We start from the raw sequence: 19,226 nt of genomic DNA, 5'->3' as shown, positions 1-19,226 counted from the left end.
AGTGGCCAAAGTGTTGGAGCTTTGGCTTCAGCATCAGTTCTTCCAGTGAATATTCAGGGTCGATTTCCTTTAGGACTGACTGTTTTCATCTCCTTGCAGTCCAAGGGACTCTCAGGAGTCTTCTCCAACACCACAATTTGAAAGCATCAATTCTTAGGCACTCAGCCTTCTTTACGGTCCATTTTTCACATCGGTACATTGACTACTGGAAAAACCATAGCTTTGACTATGTGGACCTGGTCTATAGAAATCTTGGATGGTCATATAAATTGGAATCCTATTCAGAGGTGGAAAGGTGAACTAGGCAGAATCTTGCAATGACCTCTTCCAAATCTGGTTCTATGATTCAGCAAACATTTAGATGACCTAGTGGTAGGAGAGGAAAATTCTAACATTACATTTGCTCCAATCGTTTTCAACCAAACAGATACTTGTTTTAAAAGCAACAAAAATGCAATGAACATATATCAAACATTCCCAGTGGACCCTGAGTCGATGTCCCATTCTCTACTGAGTAAAACTTTTTCTGTCGGTCAGACTATCCCAAGTCTTTCACTGGCTGCTTGGTAGAAGCCCCTGTCACAATTCGGAGACAATAGATCCTCCTGAAGGATTTTCAACTTTTTGTCAAGGTTAAAGTCTCTGGGAAAGACCTGCCCATAAATAAATAGGTTATTGAGAGTATGCATGCCTTCAAATTTCGGTTCACATTAAAACCTTCCTAGAATGACATGAAAATTATTCATTATGGTGTGTAACCTTGCTGAGTTCTTGTTTTGAAATTCAGAAAAGTACCATATGTGCTTGTCAACTGGTGTGGATGCGTGAAAATGCTCGTTTATCCCTGAAACATGGCCAATTTGGAGATAAGAAACAAAAATAACTTCTTTGACTAGGCTAGGGCTAAGTCTAGGAGAGAGACTTGAGTGATCAAGGATGCAACTGCCTTCTGTTCCATAGATATTGGTGGAGACACTGAATTCAACTAGAAGGTGTTGAGCTATTTTAATGACCTGCTGTGGTCAGGAAATTGTTTGTCCTCCCCTTGACTCAACTTATCTTTAGCTGCATCATGACATTAAACATTGCCAGAAAGCAAATGAATTTGTTCTCTTAAAAAAAAAAATCAATGCCATAAAATAAGATGGAGGGAATTTTCTAGACTAAAGTATAATAAATAGCAATAATAACCAAATGAAATCTTTGATTGGATTCTGGTTTTTATTGAACAACTATAACTTTTCTATGTGTCTGAAAAATTTCAAAATAAGAATTTGAGGGGAAAACAAAACAAAAAATCCAGCTTCATCTCTTTAAAAAAATTACCTTGGATTATGTTTTAGTGGTAACTCAGAGACGGGGAATCTCGTTAAAACTTGTTTTATAATAAGCAGGATTCTGGCTCTGTACTTTTTTTGGTAAAATGTTTGGTACAATGCCTTACATGATCTTAAATAATATTCTCTAAAAATTTAAAAGAGTCCTGGGTGTGTAATATACAGCATGGTGACTATAGTTAATAATACTATATTGTATATTTAAAGGTTGTTAAGAGAGATGATTTTAAAAATTCTCATTGTAAGAAAAACAGTTTTGTAACTGTGTCTGGTGATGGGTGTTAGTTAACTAGACTTACTGTGTGATCATTTCACAATGCATACCAATATCGAATCATTATGTTGTAAACCTGAGTGATATAATGTTACATGTCAATTATATCTCAATAAAAAAAGGTTTTAAAGTAGAGAAGCTGAAAAGGGAAGCCGATGTAGTTCCTGGTTATGAAACCTGTTCCTCAGGCTGGATGCTTTAATTACAGCTTCCCCCGAGGTTCGCAGTATGCTGTCTTCTTTAGCCCCCAGTCAGAGGTTTGAGTCACCTAAATAGTCTCCAGGATTTACCCACAGAGTTTACTGTTGAGCAGGATGATACAGGAAGCCCTCTTGCCCTTTAGTTGCTGGTGTGTCTCCAACTTTTTCAAGCCAAAAGCACAGCCTCAGATTAGAGCAACATATATTTAAGTGTGTGTTTTTGCAGATGCTGGTTGGGACATGAAGACAAATGTAGGAATGATTACATGCTGAGAACAAAGTGGAAACTTTGCTGGGGAAAGAAAACAGTGGAGCAGTTTAAGTTAACTTCAGTGCATAATCCTATCAGTTTGACCACTGAGTGGGTCTCCGCAGGGATTGTGTGTGTGTGTGTGTGTGTGTGTGTGTGTGTGTGTGAAGGGGCCGGGGTGGGGGTGGGGGAACTATTTTCACAAAATGACCTGGAAATCTCTCTGCAGTTCTTTTGAGAAGAGGACTTGGACGTGTTTGGGGGTGGGGGAGATCACGGAAGATGGGGACCTCTTCAGGACCTCAAGGAGGAATGGGGAAACCAAAGGGAGATAATCCAAGGCAGAATAAAGAATGCGCTCTATTATCCGTGAATTCGAAGTAAATTCTAACCACATCCGTCCTCCTCCCCTTCCGCTGGCCGAACCCGCAGCGAGCGGCATCCCGCAAGCTGCGATTCGCTGTCCGGGACTGTCCCTGCGACTCCCCGCATCCCGGGTCCAGCTCCTCGCTGGCGGAGCTGTCCTGTGCCCGGCGCTGGAGAGGCGGACTCCCCGCGGCAGGCAGCGCCCCTCCTCCCTCAACCCGCCCGGGGCTGCGGCGGGGAGGGGGAAAGGAGCCACCAACTCGCGGGAAACTTTCTCGCGGGAAATGACCTGGCTTTTCCAGCTTCCCTTCCACGCCGGGCCACACGGCATCCAATAAACCGCTGCCGCAACTATCGCAGGTTCTGAGCTGCAGCGATCCGGTGGCCCGGGGAAACGCGTCCCCGGGCAGGGACCAGCGCCCTTGACCCCCGAACGCGCCCAGGGCGCGGGGGCCGCTGGCTGGGCTCGGTGGGTGCGGGGAGACCCGGCGCCACGATGCTTTGTTTTCCCAGCCCAGGGACCGCAGGCGGCCCCTTCCCACCAGACTTTACCCGCCCGCAGCAATAGCCATGAAAGTTGCCGCGGAACCGAAGGCGAGGGAACCGCTTGGCACGGCACCTCTTTCGGATGTTTTTCCTCTGCACCGACCACTTCTTTCCTCCTTCTTGGGGTGAGTGTAATCGAGTCTGTAGTGACGAGCGGGGAGAACTGGAGGCGAAGGAAGGGAACTGCAGGAGCACAAACGGTTAATGCGCCAAGTTGCTTTTCTTGGGAGGGGGGCTCCCTTCCTGGCGCCTCTCCGTTTCGGAACTCACCCCCCCCACCCCCGCCCCCCCGGCTCCTCTCCGCAGCCCCCGCCCGGTAGTCCATTCCAAGTGCTCACTTTAGGGGTCGGGCTTGATTTCAGGCACCTTAGGGGAGGGGGTGCTGGGATTAATTCATGAATTCATTGATTTTGGTAGATATTTCCCCCCCCTCATAAACTTGTCTTTGTGTACATTCTGAGAAGAGAGAATGAAAGTGGAGGTGAGAGAAGCCCCAGAGGTTGGGAAAAGGGAGATGGGGTTGAGGGGAGTGATTTAGCTGAGAGGTGATCCTAAGAGCCAAAGTCTTTATTGACATCAGGAACTCCAGATCCCTGATTCTGCAACCTCACCCCAATATGTCCACGCCAAACTGCTATAGTTCTGCTGATGCTTTTCTGGGGAAGATTCTCCAGGGGCCAAAATAACTTCAGATAAAAACCTGCCAACTGTATTGTACACAGGGGATGATCAATGAATGTTTGTTGATTGACTGAACGAGGTACCCTAAGGCTGCATTTCGAGCCATGCGAATTTGCCTTGGGCAGTGAACTAATTCCCTGAAGTATGGATAGATCCCAAGGCACCAAGTTTGTCCAAGTCATTTTGCAAAGGTGGAGGGGCTGGAGTCTTAGAAACTTATTGTATTCAGGTCTTCATTATCCCAAAGTACCTGAATGACAGCTTCAGGGTCAGATTCACTGGTCCAAGGACCAGAAGAGTTACCTCGGGTCTGAATCTGTGTTGTGACCTTGGGTGGGTTCCTGTATTTCTGGGGGTTTGCTCTTTTCATCTGCAAGGTAAGGCCAGTTGGAGGTGATGTAGGGAAGATGGAGAGAAGTGTGCCTCCCCCTCCCACCCCCCGGCTTCAGGAGACAGACTGTGTTTCTCCATGGAGACCTCTCTGACTCGGATGCAGGTGATGCACTGCAGTGACTGGCTGGCACCCTTTGGCCCATGAGCAGCGGAGGAGGCGAGGACAGAGGAGGCCCTGGAGGCTGGCACAGAAGCTTAGAAGCAGCTCCCTTCGGGTTTCGGAGCAGAAGTTACATATATACTGGTGTCTCTGGAGGCACGGGGTCGCAAAGAATCAGAAGTGATTGAGCAGGGCACACGCTGGAGGCATAGCTGGGGAAGGGGCAATTTTTCATTTGTCTTATTTCCCAATCTCATGGATCCTCTCAGCCTCCTAGCAGAGGGAAGCAAAGTGTGGAAAGGGAGTTCTAGAGAAGGCGGCTCTGAAGCACCTAGGAAACTGCGCCTGCCTGAAGGTCTCAGTCAGAGCAGCGCCATCAGATTGGTACCCGTTTTACTGAACTGGCTCTGCAGAGAGCTCCCCTGCGCCTGTCAGGTCAGTGACAAAGCACTTACCCACTCTTCCCATGGATGTCAGTGAGCTCTGTGGATCTTGGCCTGGAACTCAGAAACCTGGAGGTTGACAGCACGAGATAGATGATGAGCAAGAGGCTGCTGACACAGGAATCCCCAGGAGCCTCAAGGTGCCCCAAAGAGGCATGTACTCCCAGAGCAAACGCTCAAACAGGCAGTTAGTGCCACAGAAGGCAGGCTGGGGAATACGTCCGTTTCTTAAGTAAAAGCCACAATGATCTAACCCGACTTCGTGGCACTGGGCAGTAAGCCCTGTAAAGGCAGGGTCCATGTCAAGCTGGTTCTTTGTCATATCGCCAGCATCTAGTATAGTGACGGCCCCTAGAAGGGCTCAAGACGTAGGTAGAATGGACGGTGAAGGGACAGGAACTTGAACTCCGTCCTGTTGTGGCACTACTTCCTGCAGTTCAGGCCTTCATTTAGTATTTATTGAGCATCTACTGCGTGCAAGTCTCTGTCGCTAGGCATCCAAAGTAATTTGTAAGCATTATACATATTGGTACTTGGAGTAGCTCTTTCAAGAGCATCCCAGCACCACCAGGTTCTTCTGGAGACTTGAGGTCCCACCGCGAGCCCAGGGGCGGCTTCAAGCGGGGGGGGGGGGTGTTTGGGGGCAGGGGGAGGGCGCCAGTTCAGCTTCTTTCCGGGAACAGTCCTGGGGTTCCCTTGCCCCGGCCCTCGGGCTCCCGGGGCCGCCAGGTCTTGGCACTTCGGTTCTCCGCAGGGGCCCCGGCGCCTCCCTCCGGGCCCAACCCCCGCCCCTCCCGGGGCTCCAAGCCGCGGCCGCGGCCGGGCGGCATGTAGCTGGGGCCGGGCCCGGCTGCGCCTGGGGAGCGAGCTTCCCCGGGCGGGGAGAGAGCGCGGCGGACGCCGGGCGGCCCCACAACAAAAGGCTCGGGGCTGGCACCGGCCTCCGCGGAGCGCGCCGGGGACGCGGGCTCGGGGTGCGGGCGAGGGGCCGGAGGGAACACCCGAAGTGAGGAACGCAGCTGGGGGCGCGCCCGGGCTGGACGCGGCGACAGGCGGTCCCCGCCGAGCCCTCGGTCTGCGGAGCGGCCGCTGCGGCCCTGCCTCCGCCGCCTACAGCGCCTGCCGGGCGGCCGAGCGTGGCTCCCGCGGCGACTCTGCGGAGCGCGCCGCCCCGGCCAGTAAGTAGCCGCTTGCCCGCCGCCCGCTCCCCGTAGCCTCCGGGCGCCTCCCGCCGCCGGCCGCTGCCCCTGCCCGGGCGCCGGGCGCCTCCACCCGCGGCGCGCCCTCCCGCGTGGCGCGGCCTCCGCGGCGCGCGGCGGGGAGGCTCCCGGGCGCCGCGCCCGCCCTCTGCCCAATGGCTTTCGCCGGCCGGGGAGTGGGGGGCGTCGCCCGGGGGGCGCGGAGCCGCGGCCGGGGTGGGGCTTGTGCGCCCCGCGCGGCCGAGCGAGGCGGCCGTGCCCGCCCGAGCGCGCGGCCGGCCGAGTGTGTGCGAGTGTGCGTGTGCGCGCGCGTGCGGGAGTGTGTGAGCACACGCCTTCGGGGGGCCGGAGTGACACTGCAGTGGGCTTCTCCCTGCTCCCGCCCTCCGGCGGCTCTGCCCCACGCCTGTCGGCCCCGCGATTGCGAAGCCGCGTGGCTCCCTCATCTGCCCGAGCCTCCCTGCCGGTCCACCCCTCCCCGGTCTTACTTTTCCTTTTACCCGGGGCTGGGGGCTGCCGGCCGCCCCGCCACTGGCGCAAACACCCAAGCAGCCTCCCGTTCGCGCCTCAGCCAAGTGTGCTCCCCTAGTCTTTCTCGGGGGTTCCTCCACGAGCCAGCCCGAGGCTCCCCCATCCTGGGAAATTGTTTTGTTGGACTGCCGTACCGAGGCTGGTAAAGCTCCAGGACTTTATTATTTCGATTCTTTTCCTTTCCCTCCCCTCCCGGGCAACGGAGCAATGAAATTTCCAATCGAGACTCCAAGAAAACAGGTGAACTGGGATCCTAAAGGTTGGTATTTCCTACTTCTGGCCGCCCTGGCCCTGCCTCCATCCCCGGCGTGTGCGCGCGCATCCCGGAGTGCAAGCGCCCAGGCTCCCGGCGATGTGTGTCCGGAGGCTGGAAACCGCGCCTGGGGGCTGCAGCGGGGTGGGAGGCGGGCGGAGGCCGCGTGGGTGCCGGGCCCGGATCGCGCCTGCCCTTAGCCCCTAACGTTGTCCCTCCTGGACTGTTTCAACATCTATCTAAAGACACACCAAGCGGGCTGTTTGGCTTGAGATTGCACAAGTGTCGGTGTTTGCTTCTGACTTGGTGTGTGTTAGTGTGTGTGTGTCTCCTTTGTTTCTGGTGATCTTTGTCTCTGGCAAAGATGGGTGGGGTGCCTTCCCCTGGACCTGGAGCTCCCCAGCCAGCCCGGGGTGTCCCCAGCGGGAAAGGTTTCCTGGCAGCAAGTGAGGCTGCGCCTCGCAGCAGCAGCCCCTGGAGGTGGCCCTTCTCTGGGGCGCGCGGAATAATGAAGCCCCTGGGGGCCTTCCCGATCTTTGCTCAGTCTTATCACCAACCCAGGCGGCGAGTTTGGCTCCGGTGGAAGTAGAAGCGGGAGGGAGGGGGTGGTTTTCCAGAAGGGTGGGGCTGCTGAGGACTCGGGGAGGGGCGCGTTGTGTGCCCCCAGCCCGAGTAGCGTACAGGCTCTCATAAATGCTGGGCAGTGTTCCCTGGACTCAAAAGGGAGCGGTTTAGACAGATTTGTGTGTGCCCAGGGTCGGCCGCTGCGTCTCTAATTAGCGTACAGATGTTAAGGCTGCTCCTGAGCGATCACTCTGCCAGCCGAGCAAGTTGAAACCTTCTGTCCAGTTTTGACAAGAATGCTCTTGCTTTTGCCATGCCTTTGACGAACCTTTCTCTTAGCTCATCCGAAGGCTGAGTTGGGCAAGACAACGCAATGCCTCTGTGCAAGTTGGGGTTGAAATTTGCCTGATGTGTGTGTATATGTGTGTGTGTGTTTATTACGAGTGCGTTTCTTCTTTTCTGTTTGGAAGAGAGGAATCCCAGTCATTGTTGAGGACACGTCTTAGGAATTGACCAGCTTCTTGAAGACAGAGTGAGGAGATAATTGCCTATTCTCAACACCAGGGCTGTTCTATCTTGAATACAACCCAGACCTTCTATTTTCTCTCTCCATCTCTGGAAACACGGAATTGTGCCTTTTTCGGTCTGTTTGCTTTTTTAGGGGGGAGGAATCCTTTCAAAACATATTCGTTGAATATCTACTACAAACCAAATGCTGTCGCAGATGCAGGAAATACAGTCAGAATGGTACAGACAAAAAGCTCTGTCTTTTTGGAGTCTATGCTGCTAAGGCGCTTCAGTTGTGTCCGACTCTGTGCGACCCCATAGACGGCAGCCCACCAGGCTCCCCTGTCCTTGGGATTCTCCAGGCAAGAACACTGGAGTGGGTTGCCATTTCCTTCTCCAATGCATGAAAGTGAAAAGTGAAAGTGAAGTCGCTCAGTCGTGTCCAACTCTTAGCGACCCCATGGACTGCAGCCTACCAGGCTCCTCCGTCCATGGGATTTTCCAGGCAAGAGTACTGGAGTGGGGTGCCATTTGGAGTCTATAGCGAGACTTAAATCAATCATTGCACAGGGAAGTGCATAATTACAACTTTATAACCTGTTCCATGTGTTCCAGTATGTTTCATGAAAAAGAGCACCAAGGGTTTGAGAGAGTGTCTGATGGAAGAGACTGACAAGAACCAGGGGAGATGGGTGGTCAGGGGAGATAGTCAGACGTGTGTATTGAGACCTGCAGGATATGTAGGGATGAACTGGCTAATGAATAGGGCAACTTGCAGAAGGAGAAACAGCAAGTGCAAGGGCCCTGAGGCAGAGGCAGTGTGTGTATTTGCAGAACTGAAAGCAGGTTTCCATGGCTGGAGCAGAGACCACGAGAGCATGTGTTTTGAGGCGTGGCTGGTGAAACCATGGACTCAGATCCTAAAGTCTGGTGTTGTTGCAGGTGGGGAGAATTGGGGATTGTGGGGCTGGATAGTACTTTTTATCTTAAGCCACTGAAGTGTTTCAAGCTGAGAAGTGACGTGATCTGCACTAAGTTTTGAAGCAAGTGCTATGTGGCTCTGTGGGTGTGAGGGACCAGACACAGTAGTGGAGTGGGCCGGAGTGGTGGCCATGGGGATGGAGCCATGCATGGACTGGGGAACTTGGGAGGGCACAGGCTTTGTGTGAAGCAAGTGTGGAGTGGGGTGGCTGGAATGACTGGGAAGAGCGAGGGCAGGACCAGTCTTGGGGGAAAACGCCTGAGTTCAGCCCAGGTCTTGCTGAGTGGGAGACATGCCTGAGTCATTCAGGAGGTGGGTCAAGTGGGCCGTTGTCTAAAATATCAGATCAGGATTTTCAAGGAGCTCTGATAGGGAGGGCTGATTTTGTGAAGCTTGTCATGGCTTTTAAAATGCATTTCTATGTAATCATCCTTCTACCTATTTATGTCACAGTGATAAACACAGATGAATCCCATATTTTACAGCCTGAAACAGTGAAGAAGCAAGCAAGTAGCACCTATGGTCACAACCAATGGTGCTAAAAATGAAAAGACTGCAATAAAAGTCACAGCATTCAGTGAGCAATCATTGCATGCCAGGTGTCTGATGTACGGAATTTCATAGTTAAGCTCACAATAGTTATCTGATGGCACAGTGTTACTGTCCCTACTTGACAATTGATTGCCATCGGGACACCACTGAGCTGCCTTCCAATAATATATTCTGACCTCAGGCACAGTTGTTCCTGAAGGTGTGGGTGACAGTCTTTCCTAGCCAGGGGGTAAAGGCAGGGGGAGAGTCGGGTGTGACGACGCCATATCTCACAGCAGTAGAGAACTGGTGCACATTTATTAATGGTTAATTAAATTGTTAATTAAATTATTTATTGTTATTTAACCAGAATATTCATTTATTCAGTCTTCTTTTTTAATCATAAAAGAAAGTTGTTGTCTACTTGCTGTCCTGTCTCTTTTGTGCCCCAAGGACCGTAGCCCGCCAGGCTTCTCTGGCCATGGGATTTCCCAAGCAAGAATACTGGAGCGGGTTGTCATTTCCTTCTTAAGGGGATCTTCCCAACCCAGGGATCAAACCCGAGTCCCCTGCATTGCAGGCAGATTCTTTACCACTGAGTCACCAGGGAAGCCCACAGAAGGAAGAGACGATCCTAATTTTATAGGTGAGGGAATTGAAAACAGAGAGGTTGAGTAACTTATCAGAGGTCACATAGCTAGTGGGTCGCATCAAAATATGAGCCCTTAAACACTCTTCCCCTCTGTCCCTCATGTTACTGAGACTTCTGTCTCCTACCTGGTGAGGATCCCAGAGCTCAGGGACTGGAGAAGTGCCTTTCAAGGAAGAAGAGAGAAGAGGGTGAGGGGGTCATGGGGGAGGAGGAGGAGGGCATGGAGGCGTGACTCAGTCTTGGTACCTCATCCCTTTCTACATTAACCCATCTAACCATTCTCTCTCCATCCACTTCCGGGGGAGGGGGTTAGTCCCTGGTCACGGGACAGGCATTGGGACTGTTCTTTGGAAGTCTGGGTTTCAGTTCAGTTCAGTCACTCAGTCGTGTCCGACTCTTTGAGACCCCATGGACTGCAGCTGTCCAGGCTTCCCTGTCCATCACCAACTCCCAGAGTTTACTCAAACTCATGTCCATTGAGTCGGTGATGCCATCCAACCATCTGATCCTCTGTCGTCCCCTTTTCCTCCCACTTTCAATCTTTCCCAGCATCAGGGTCTTTTCCAATGAGTCAGTTCTTTGCATCAGGTGGCCAAAGTACTGGAGTTTCAGCTTCAGCATCAGTCCTTCCAATGAACATTCAGGACTGATCTCCTTTAGGATGGACTGGTTGGATCTCCTTGCTGTCCAAGGGACTCTCAAGAGTCTTCTCCAACACCACAGTTCAAAAGCATCAATTCTTTGGTGCTCAGCTTTCTTCACAGTCCAACTCTCACATCCATACACGACCACTGGAAAAACCATAGCCTTGATTAGACAGACCTTTGTTGGCAAAGTAATGTCTCTGCTTTTTAATATGCTGTCTAGGGTTTACATAGACCAAAGGTATTTAGCAAGGGGGAGATGAAGGTGAATGTAGTGTCATAATAGGTATGAGGAGGGGAAGTTCCTTAGAAGCAGGGTTTGAAGGGAGTTTCCCTGGTGGCTCAGCCAGTAAAGAGACCGCCTGCAATGCAGGAGATCTGGGTTCTATCCCTGGGTTGGGAAGGAAATGGCAACCCACTCCAATATTCTTGCCTGAGAAATGCCATGGACAGAGGAGCCTGGCAGGCTACAGTCCTCGGGGTTGTAAGAGTCGGACACGATTTAGCAACTAAACCACCACTAGGGTATGAACAAGCTTGCACCTTCAGGTGGCTCTGCTCACAGATTTTGGAAGGAAGTTGTAATTATGTTTTGCTTACAGCCCTGTTACCTGACAACCTAATAGCACAAGATGAAGGTGGTTTGGGAACAGATTGGTTTTGATTGCACTTGGGTGAATTAAGCAAAACACTTTCAAGAGGTTTAGGTGGAGAAATAAGACCTAAGTGTAAAACGATTACACTCTGGTGAGCTTTTGGCCTTCCTCTGTATTTGTAAAGCTAAGCCTTTAACGCAGAGTGACTGTGGAAGACCTACCCAGAAGGAGGTGGGCTCTAAGTCTTGGCTTTCAGAGTAGGACTTACATACATTTAAAATTGTTGGGATCTCTTCTTGATGATGTTCTCCTGAATATTGGGATTGACTGGCTGCTTTTGTGTATGCTGAAAGCTTTTAAAAACCAACAAGATCCGCAAACACTATCTCTACAGCTTGAGGCAAGCGTATCATCATGGTGTGAAAAACTGAGTCGTGGGGCAAAAGAATTAGTTTTAAAAGAAGCTGTTGCAGTAACGAGCTGTGTGCCTTTGGGCTGCTCACTTGGCCTCTCTGCGCTTCACTTTCCATCCATGTGCCAGGAGGCCACTGACACGACCTCTTTGACCCTGTCTCATCAGTATCCCCTTGGTCTGAGGGCCACCTGGCTTCCTTCTGTTCCGCAAGGAGATCATATGAGTCCCCTGTCTCAGGGCCTTTCTTGCACTTTCCGTGGCTTATAAATGAATGCTGGCATAGCTGGCTTCTTTCCGTCCTCTCAGTCTCAGCTCACACGTCACCTTGTTAGCAGGGATTTCCCTGTTGCATCTAAAAACCTTGCCTCTGGTTCCCTGACCCTATCACTTCCAGTGTGTCCCCCGCTGAGTTGTCTTCCTGGTACCTGTTGTGAGCTGAAACCAATTTACTTGCTCATGTGTCACCTTTGATGCCAGCCTCCCTGGCTAGTGGGTGGGCTCCACAGGTAGGAATGTTCCCTGACCTGTTCGCTGTCTTCACCCCAGGCTCTGGGGTGGTTGCCCAGCACTTAGTGGATGCTCAGTAATCTTTTGCTGACTATATGTAGGGATACAGGGATGGATCAAAGAGGGTTTCTAAGACTTCCAGCGTGATGAAAATTTCAGCGCTGTTTTTCTTTTTAATTGCAATGTAGTTGCTTTACAACATTATGTTAGTTTCTGCTGTACAGCAAAGTGAACCATCTACACATATACACACGTCTACTCGTTTTTGCATTTCCTTCCCTTTTAGAGCACTGAGCAGAGTTCCCTGTGCTACACAGGAGGTTCTCATTGGTTATCTACTTTATACATAATCGTGCATACATGTCAATCCCAATCTCCCTGTTCATGCCCTGCATCCACTCTTGGTGTCTGTATGTTGGTTCTGTCCATTTGCATCTCCATTTCTGCTTTGTAAATAGGTTCATCGTACCATTTTTCTGGATTCTGCATATATGTGTTACTATTCGATACTCGTTTTTCTCTTTCCGATTACTCTGTGTGAGAGTCTTTAGGTCCATGCACATCTCTGCAAATGGCACAGTTTTCTTCCTTTTCACGACTGAGTAATATTCCACCATCTACAACAGCCAGAACGTGGAAGCAATCTGAATGTCCATCATCAGAGGAATGGAATAGAAGATGTGGCCCATGGATGCCATGGAAGATCATCCAGCACTCTTTTAAGCTACAGGTGGCAAAGGACAAGTGCCAATAGGATGGCAACATCCCTAACGGAGGAGGCATCAGGAAGGACTGATATTCCCACCTCCTGGCAAGCGCCCAGCTCTCCAGAGCCTCCAGCAAGCTGCTTTCTGTCTGTTCGCCTTTTCACCAGGAGTGGGGGTGGAGGGGGCAGGTGGGTGGGCAGGTGGGCCTGGCACAGATTTGGTTGGTGTCCCAGGAATAATTTAGCATGTATTGGCCATTGGTGCGCTGCCCTCTTTGGGTATTTAAATCTATTTGAGAAAGAAGCAGAGCTTCCCTGGTGGCTCAGTGGTAAAGAACCCACTTGCCAATGCAGGACGCTTGGGTTTGATCCCTGGGTCGGGAAGTTCCCCTGGAGAGGGAAACGGCAACCCACTCCAGTATTCTTGCCTGGAGAATCCCATGGACAGAGGAACCTGGCAGGCTACCGTCCATGAGGGTGGCAAAAGAGTCGGACGCAATTTAGCCACTAAATAACAACAGTAACAACAGAGAAAGAAGCAAGGCCTTAGAGCCAGAGCTGGTTTTTTTTAAGCTGCATTTTTAGTGAATAGTTTAACGCAAAATTCCAGAGAGGCCTGTATCGTATGTGTGTATTGCCTTTCAGTTTACAGAACGCTTTTTACAAATGATCTCATTTGTTCTTTAAACAGCCCTATTTTTGTCAATATTGGAGTCTTAGATTTACTACTGATGGGAATAGAACAAGTCAATGGCTTCTCTGGGGGCCCAAGGCTGCAAACGGGCAGTGCCAGCCCAGGCCTCCTCATGCTTATGTGCAGGGCAGCTTCCCTCACGCGTTCTTCTCTTCCAGGATTTTTGTCCATTCCACAATCTATCATTCTTTCTGATCCAAAAGTGTATTCACAGATTTCTCAGAGAGATTTAGAGGAAGAAGTCTTTTGGCTGATGAGTGAGCCCTTAGGGTTGATGGTGGTTTTCTGCAGGTTGTACTTCCACTAGCTGAGTTCTACTGAAGACCCTTTGTCCCACGAGTTCAAAGGAAGAGCCTTGGGTCTCACTTCTGCGCTCTTGGTTCAAAAGAGATTTTGGTCCCTTGTGAATATCAGCCACGCTCAACCAGTAAGACAGATGGAGTGCAATCTTTATTAATGTGTTTCCAAACACACATTTGTATTGCTTAGATTTTATGGAAAGAAAATAATCTATGTTGAATTAATATCCAACTTTCAGGAGATCAGCTTTCCAAATGGGATTAGTAATATGCCAGAATCAGCACAATTATCCTAGAAAGTAAAGAAGGAAGATGTTCCAAAGCCGATCCGGGCCCAGGTTTGGCTCAGGTTCTTTTCCGGGGGAGCTCCAGTCTTTTGTGGATTCCATTGATCACTGGGTGGAATGAAGACAGGGTAGGTTCACTTTGCTATTCCACCCTGCTTCTGAAACATCTGCACTTTGGCTCCGTGTGAGTCTGCTCAGGCTGTCATAGGAAAATATCCTAGACTGAGTGGCTTAAACAACAGAAATTTATTTTCTCACAGTTTTGAAAACTGGAAATCTGAGATCAAGGCACTAGCTGGCTGGTGTCTGGTGAGAGCTCCCTTCCAGGGCTGCAAGTGGCTACCTCCTTGCCATGCCTTCCTGTGACTTAGGGTGCCCGGAGGCCTCTTCTTCTTAAAGGGCACCAGCCCTATCGAATGGGAGCCCCACCCTTAAGACCTCACTTGATGTTAATTACCTCCTAAAGGCCCTGCTACTAGTTCAGTGGCGTTTGGGATTTAGGTTTCAACATATGAATTTTTTTTCTTGGGGGAGGGGATGCAATTCAGTCCATAGCAGGCTCTTCATGAGCATCATCTTAAATCAGATGCATTTAAAAAATACAAACTACATCTTGCCCCAAACTGGAAAATTTCACCACAGCCGAGATAATGGTTTTTAATGTCGGCACAGTGCTAGGGAACTGTTGGCTAAAAAAGGTAAATTGTACCTTTTTTTAAAAAGAAAAAAAAACAACAACACTTGTTTTTAATTCTTATTTTTGTTTTTTTACCTTTGTCTATCTTTTTTAAAAGATAAACTTTTATTTTCTATCAGAGTGTAACTGCTAACAGTGTTGGGATAGCTTCAGGTGCACAGCAGAGTGTACACTTAGGCCTGTATCCATTCTTCCTCAAACTCCCTTCCCATGCAGGCTGCCACAGAACAGAATTGAGCAGAGGTCCCTGTGCTACACAGTAGGTGCTTGCTGGTTATCCATTTAAAATACAGCAGTGTATACATGTGGACCTCAAACTCCCTAACTATCCCTTCCCCCTATAACTGTAAGTTCATTCTCGAAGTCTGTTAACACTTAAAAAAAATTATTTATTCTTGGCCATGCCGCATGGCATGCAAGGATCTTACCTAGTTCCCTGACCAGACCCATGCCCCCTGCAGTGGAAGTGCAGAGTCTTAACCACTGGACCACCAGTGAAGTCTCAAATGTGCCTTTTTTGAGGTAGTGGAATCATTTTCCTTTTAGCCCATGGGGAATTAGAGAGTTTAATGATGAAAGTGAATGAAACCGTTTTACTGAAAGCCAATTAGGAAGTCTCAGTTTGGACATCTCCCTTGGCTGAAGCTGGAAGGTGGGTAAAGGTGACCGTCTTTTGCTCTACTCAGGCTCTGTTATAAAGGGCGCTTTCTGGGTGAGCCAGCTGGGGTTAGACTTGGTTAGTGGCTCGGCTCTGCCTGGCTTGGTTATGGAATCTGCCCCAACGTGGCACCAGGAACATGTTGGTCTCCCCGTCCTGGCAGCTTTCCCACAGAGGTCAAGGGGCTCTGTTCCTAAAGGTCCTCACCGTGGACTCCTGACTGTGTCAGGCTCATTACTGGATGGAGAAACAAAATCCTCATGTTTATGTCTAAAACATCTATTTGTGGTTTGCAGACACAGTTTGAAATTTTTCTTTTTTCCCCTTTAAGTGTCTGGGACTAAGTAGTGTGAATTGAAAATTGAAAGCTGGTGTCCTCGTCTTCCATGTAGGGTTGTCGTGGGAGTTGAGGGCCAGAACCATTGGCACGGGGAGGGGTGGTCCCAGGGAAATGATGCGCTCCTTTTCCTTCATTCCCAGAGCCAGGGAGGCAGACAGGGGTGGGCATAAGAGGCGGTGTGGAGGGGTAGGTGGGCAGGACTTCAGGGAACTCCAGTTTCTGTTCTACCAATGACTTTACTTTCTTTTTTCCATGGGGGGAACTTTGAAGCAAAGTGGAATGGTGGCAAAGTGTAGAATTTGTAGAGTCCTTGTTGCCGTGAGCGTGTGATCACAGGAGCTCCCCCTTCCGCCTCCCCTTCCGTTCTTCCTTCATTCATTCTCCCTGCTCCACGCCCCCACCTTGCCCTGTTTTCTGCAGAGCTCTGATCTCAACTGCTATCTCTTATGCAAAGGGTTCTAGTTTTTATTCATCCAGTTCCGATGGAGGGGCAACAGTAGTGTTTGCGATTTAAAAAGAAATGCTTGACGAGTCAATGCAGATTTGCTCAAGTGATGGAGAGTCTGAAAGTCACGGTGACCTTTGCAGAATGGGCTAAAATGCAGATATTTGTAATTCTGTCGTACTGGCTAGCAACAATTTTACTACCGAGAAATGAGTTTCTAATGTGTAAGCAGCCCTGTGGGTCCCCAGATAACACATCAAATATGTCAGCAGGATAAAGATAGTGTAACTTAGCAAATTTAAGGTGATAGGAGCCTGACAGGCCGAATGGAGATGCTCAGTGTCATGTGATGTTGGGCAGTTTGAACCTTCACTTTACCAGCTGAGAATGTTGCTTTCGGCCAAAGGTATTCATGCCTCATGGTGGAATTTGAGGCCATATGGGAAGAAGTTTAGTAGTATGGTTCAGCATATGCCTCCTTAAAATAACTGGACAGGCATAAATGTATCTTCTGTTCATCTCACCTGGGCTGTGGGCTAGAGCGCATCACAGGAGCTGAGGGGGGGAGGCTGCAGGTGCTAGTTTCAGCTCTTCCACTCTTGTGGAAAAGGAGACAGTTGGGGCATGGACTGGTGAGACGCCTTCATACCCTGGTAGTCTGAGAGTCCAGTCTGAGCTCCATCACTGACCAGTGGCTGATTCGGGCAAGTTGCTTCGTTTCTCTGTGATTCGGTCTCCTCATCTGTAAGGTGGAGATGATGACAGCCTATGCTTCCTTGATTTGTCGTGTAGATTGAATGAAGTGATATACATGGAGCTCTTAGAAGAGTGCCGGAGGGTAATAAGGCCCCCTGAGTGGTACTACATTCCATTGTTATCACGGTTGCAGGGGTCCCTGTTCTGCAGAAGTCAGGAAAGACTCACGCTCTTCAGAAGCATCTGGTTCACCCTTTAGACCATCTGAGAGGGTCTCCTATTCCAGAGCCTCCTCCTTTTGGGGACTCTTTAGGCTCCCCATATTCTTTAATTTTTTTTTTTAATTTGGCTGTCAGTTCAGTTCAGTCACTCAGTCGTGTCTGACTCTTTGTGACCCCATGAATCCCAGCACGCCAGGCCTCCCTGTCCATCACCAGCTCCCAGAGTTCACCCAAACTCATGTCCATCGAGTCGGTGATGCCATCCAGCCATCTCATCCTCTGTCGTTCCCTTCTCCTCCCACCCCCAATCCCTCTCAGCATCAGAGTCTTTTCCAATGAGTCAACTCTTCGCATGAGGTGGCCAAAGTACTGGAGTTTCAGCTTTAGCATCATTCCTTCCAAAGAAATCCCAGGGCTGATCTCCTTTAGAATGGACTGGTTGGATCTCCTTGCAGTCCAAGGGACTCTCAAGAGTCTTCTCCAACACCACAGTTCAAAAGCATCAATTCTTCGGCACTCAGCTTTCTTCACAGTCCAACTTTCACATCCATACATGACCACTGGAAAAACCATAGCCTTGACTAGACGGACCTTTGTTGGCAAAGTAATGTTTCTGCTTTTCAATATGCTGTCTAGGTTGGTCATAACTTTCCTTCCAAAGAGTAAGCGTCTTTTAATTTCATGACTGCAATAACCATCTGCAGTGATTTTGGAGCCCCAAAATATAAAGTCTGACACTGTTTCCACTGTTTCCCCATCTATTTCCCATGAAGTGATGAGACCAGATGCCATGATCTTCGTTTTCTGAATGTTGAACTTTAAGCCAACTTTTTCACTTTCCACTTTCACTTTCATCAAGAGGCTTTTGAGTTCCTCTTCACTTTCTGCCATAAGGGTGGTGTCATCTGCATATCTGAGGTTATTGATATTTCTCCCGGCAATCTTGATTCCAGCTTGTGCTTCTTCCAGCCCAGTGTTTCTCAGGATGTACTCTGCATAGAAGTTAAATAAGCAGGGTGACAATATACAGCCTTGACGTACTCCTTTTCCTATTTGGAACCAGTCTGTTGTTCTATGTCCAGTTCTAACTGTTGCTTCCTGACCTGCATATAGGTTTCTCAAGAGGCAGATCAGGTGGTCTGGTATTCCCATCTCTTTCAGAATTTCCCACAGTTTATTGTGATCCACACAGTCAAAGGCTTTGGCAAAGTCAATAAAGCAGAAATAGATGCTTTTCTGGAACTCTCTTGGCTGTGCTGGGTGTTAATTGTGGCACGTGGGATCTAGTTCCCTGACCAAGGATCGAACTGGGGCCCCCTGGCTTGGACTGTGAAGTCTTAACCATGGGGCCACCAGGGAAGTCCCAAGGTTCTCTTATTCTTATGCTGAGTTTAAAACACCTAGGCTGTTCTCACTGAACCAGAGGAAATAATAAAGAAAAAACATGGCTTGGAATCATAATACTCAGTCTGAGTTATTGTTCTACCAATTTTAGTAGCTATGTGAACCTGGACAAGTCACTTAAGCTTTTGGAGACATAGTTTTCTCCTGGGTAAAAAAAAAAAAAAAGCATAGTAACATTTGTTTCACATTTGCTGAGATGATCAAATGAGATGATAAATATAAACAAGATTTATAAACTAAGTTGTCAACCAACATTTCTCAAAGTGTGTTCGATGAGACACAAGTGATCTTTCCAGATGTTGTGTGGAAAAGCAAACGTTTTCTTGGCCATGTGAGATTGCAGAGTGGCTTGTTCTCATTCCCTCCTGGAGTTAGTACTGCTGTGTGGCAAATGGTCCCAGCGTTTAGTGACTTAAGCCAGTGATCAGTGTTTATGATCTCTATCAGGAATTCAGGATCTGTGTAGCTGGGTTGTCTGGCTGGGGGTGACTTGTGGGTTGTGGGCAGATGTTGGCTGGGGCTGGCGGTCATCTGAGAGCCTGACTAGGGCTGGGAGATCTGCCTCTGAGGTGACTTGCTCATATGACTTGCAGATTGCTGCTGTCTTTGGGAGAGACCTCACTCCCTGCCGCTGTGAACCTCTCCACAGGCTGCTTGAGTATCCTCACAACATGGCCAACTTCCTCCAGAGTAAGCCCTTCAAGAGAGAGCACAGTTAGGCCTTCCATGACCTAACCTCAGAAATCTGTGTGCACAAAATGGAATTGATAAAATATTAAATGAGAACAGACTAGATATGCTTAAGACC

The 19,226-nt window shown here is 49.3% G+C and overlaps 1 protein-coding gene across 1 annotated transcript in view; it reads left to right on the top strand.

Moving 5' to 3' along the window:
- Window positions 1-6,422: 6,422 nt before the first annotated feature.
- The window catches only part of KCNK10 (potassium two pore domain channel subfamily K member 10), a 149,436-nt gene continuing 136,632 nt past the window's right edge, over window positions 6,423-19,226 (top strand). Inside the window, exon 1 of the mRNA XM_055538832.1 lies at window positions 6,423-6,579. Within this exon, the coding sequence (XP_055394807.1) occupies window positions 6,528-6,579 (52 nt within the window). The 5' untranslated portion in view covers window positions 6,423-6,527. The remainder of the gene's footprint in view (window positions 6,580-19,226) is intronic.

Source organism: Bubalus kerabau, chromosome 10 (assembly GCF_029407905.1).
Source record: "Bubalus kerabau isolate K-KA32 ecotype Philippines breed swamp buffalo chromosome 10, PCC_UOA_SB_1v2, whole genome shotgun sequence".
NCBI lineage: Eukaryota > Metazoa > Chordata > Mammalia > Artiodactyla > Bovidae > Bubalus > Bubalus kerabau.
This window is presented reverse-complemented; position numbering and strand designations above follow the sequence as displayed.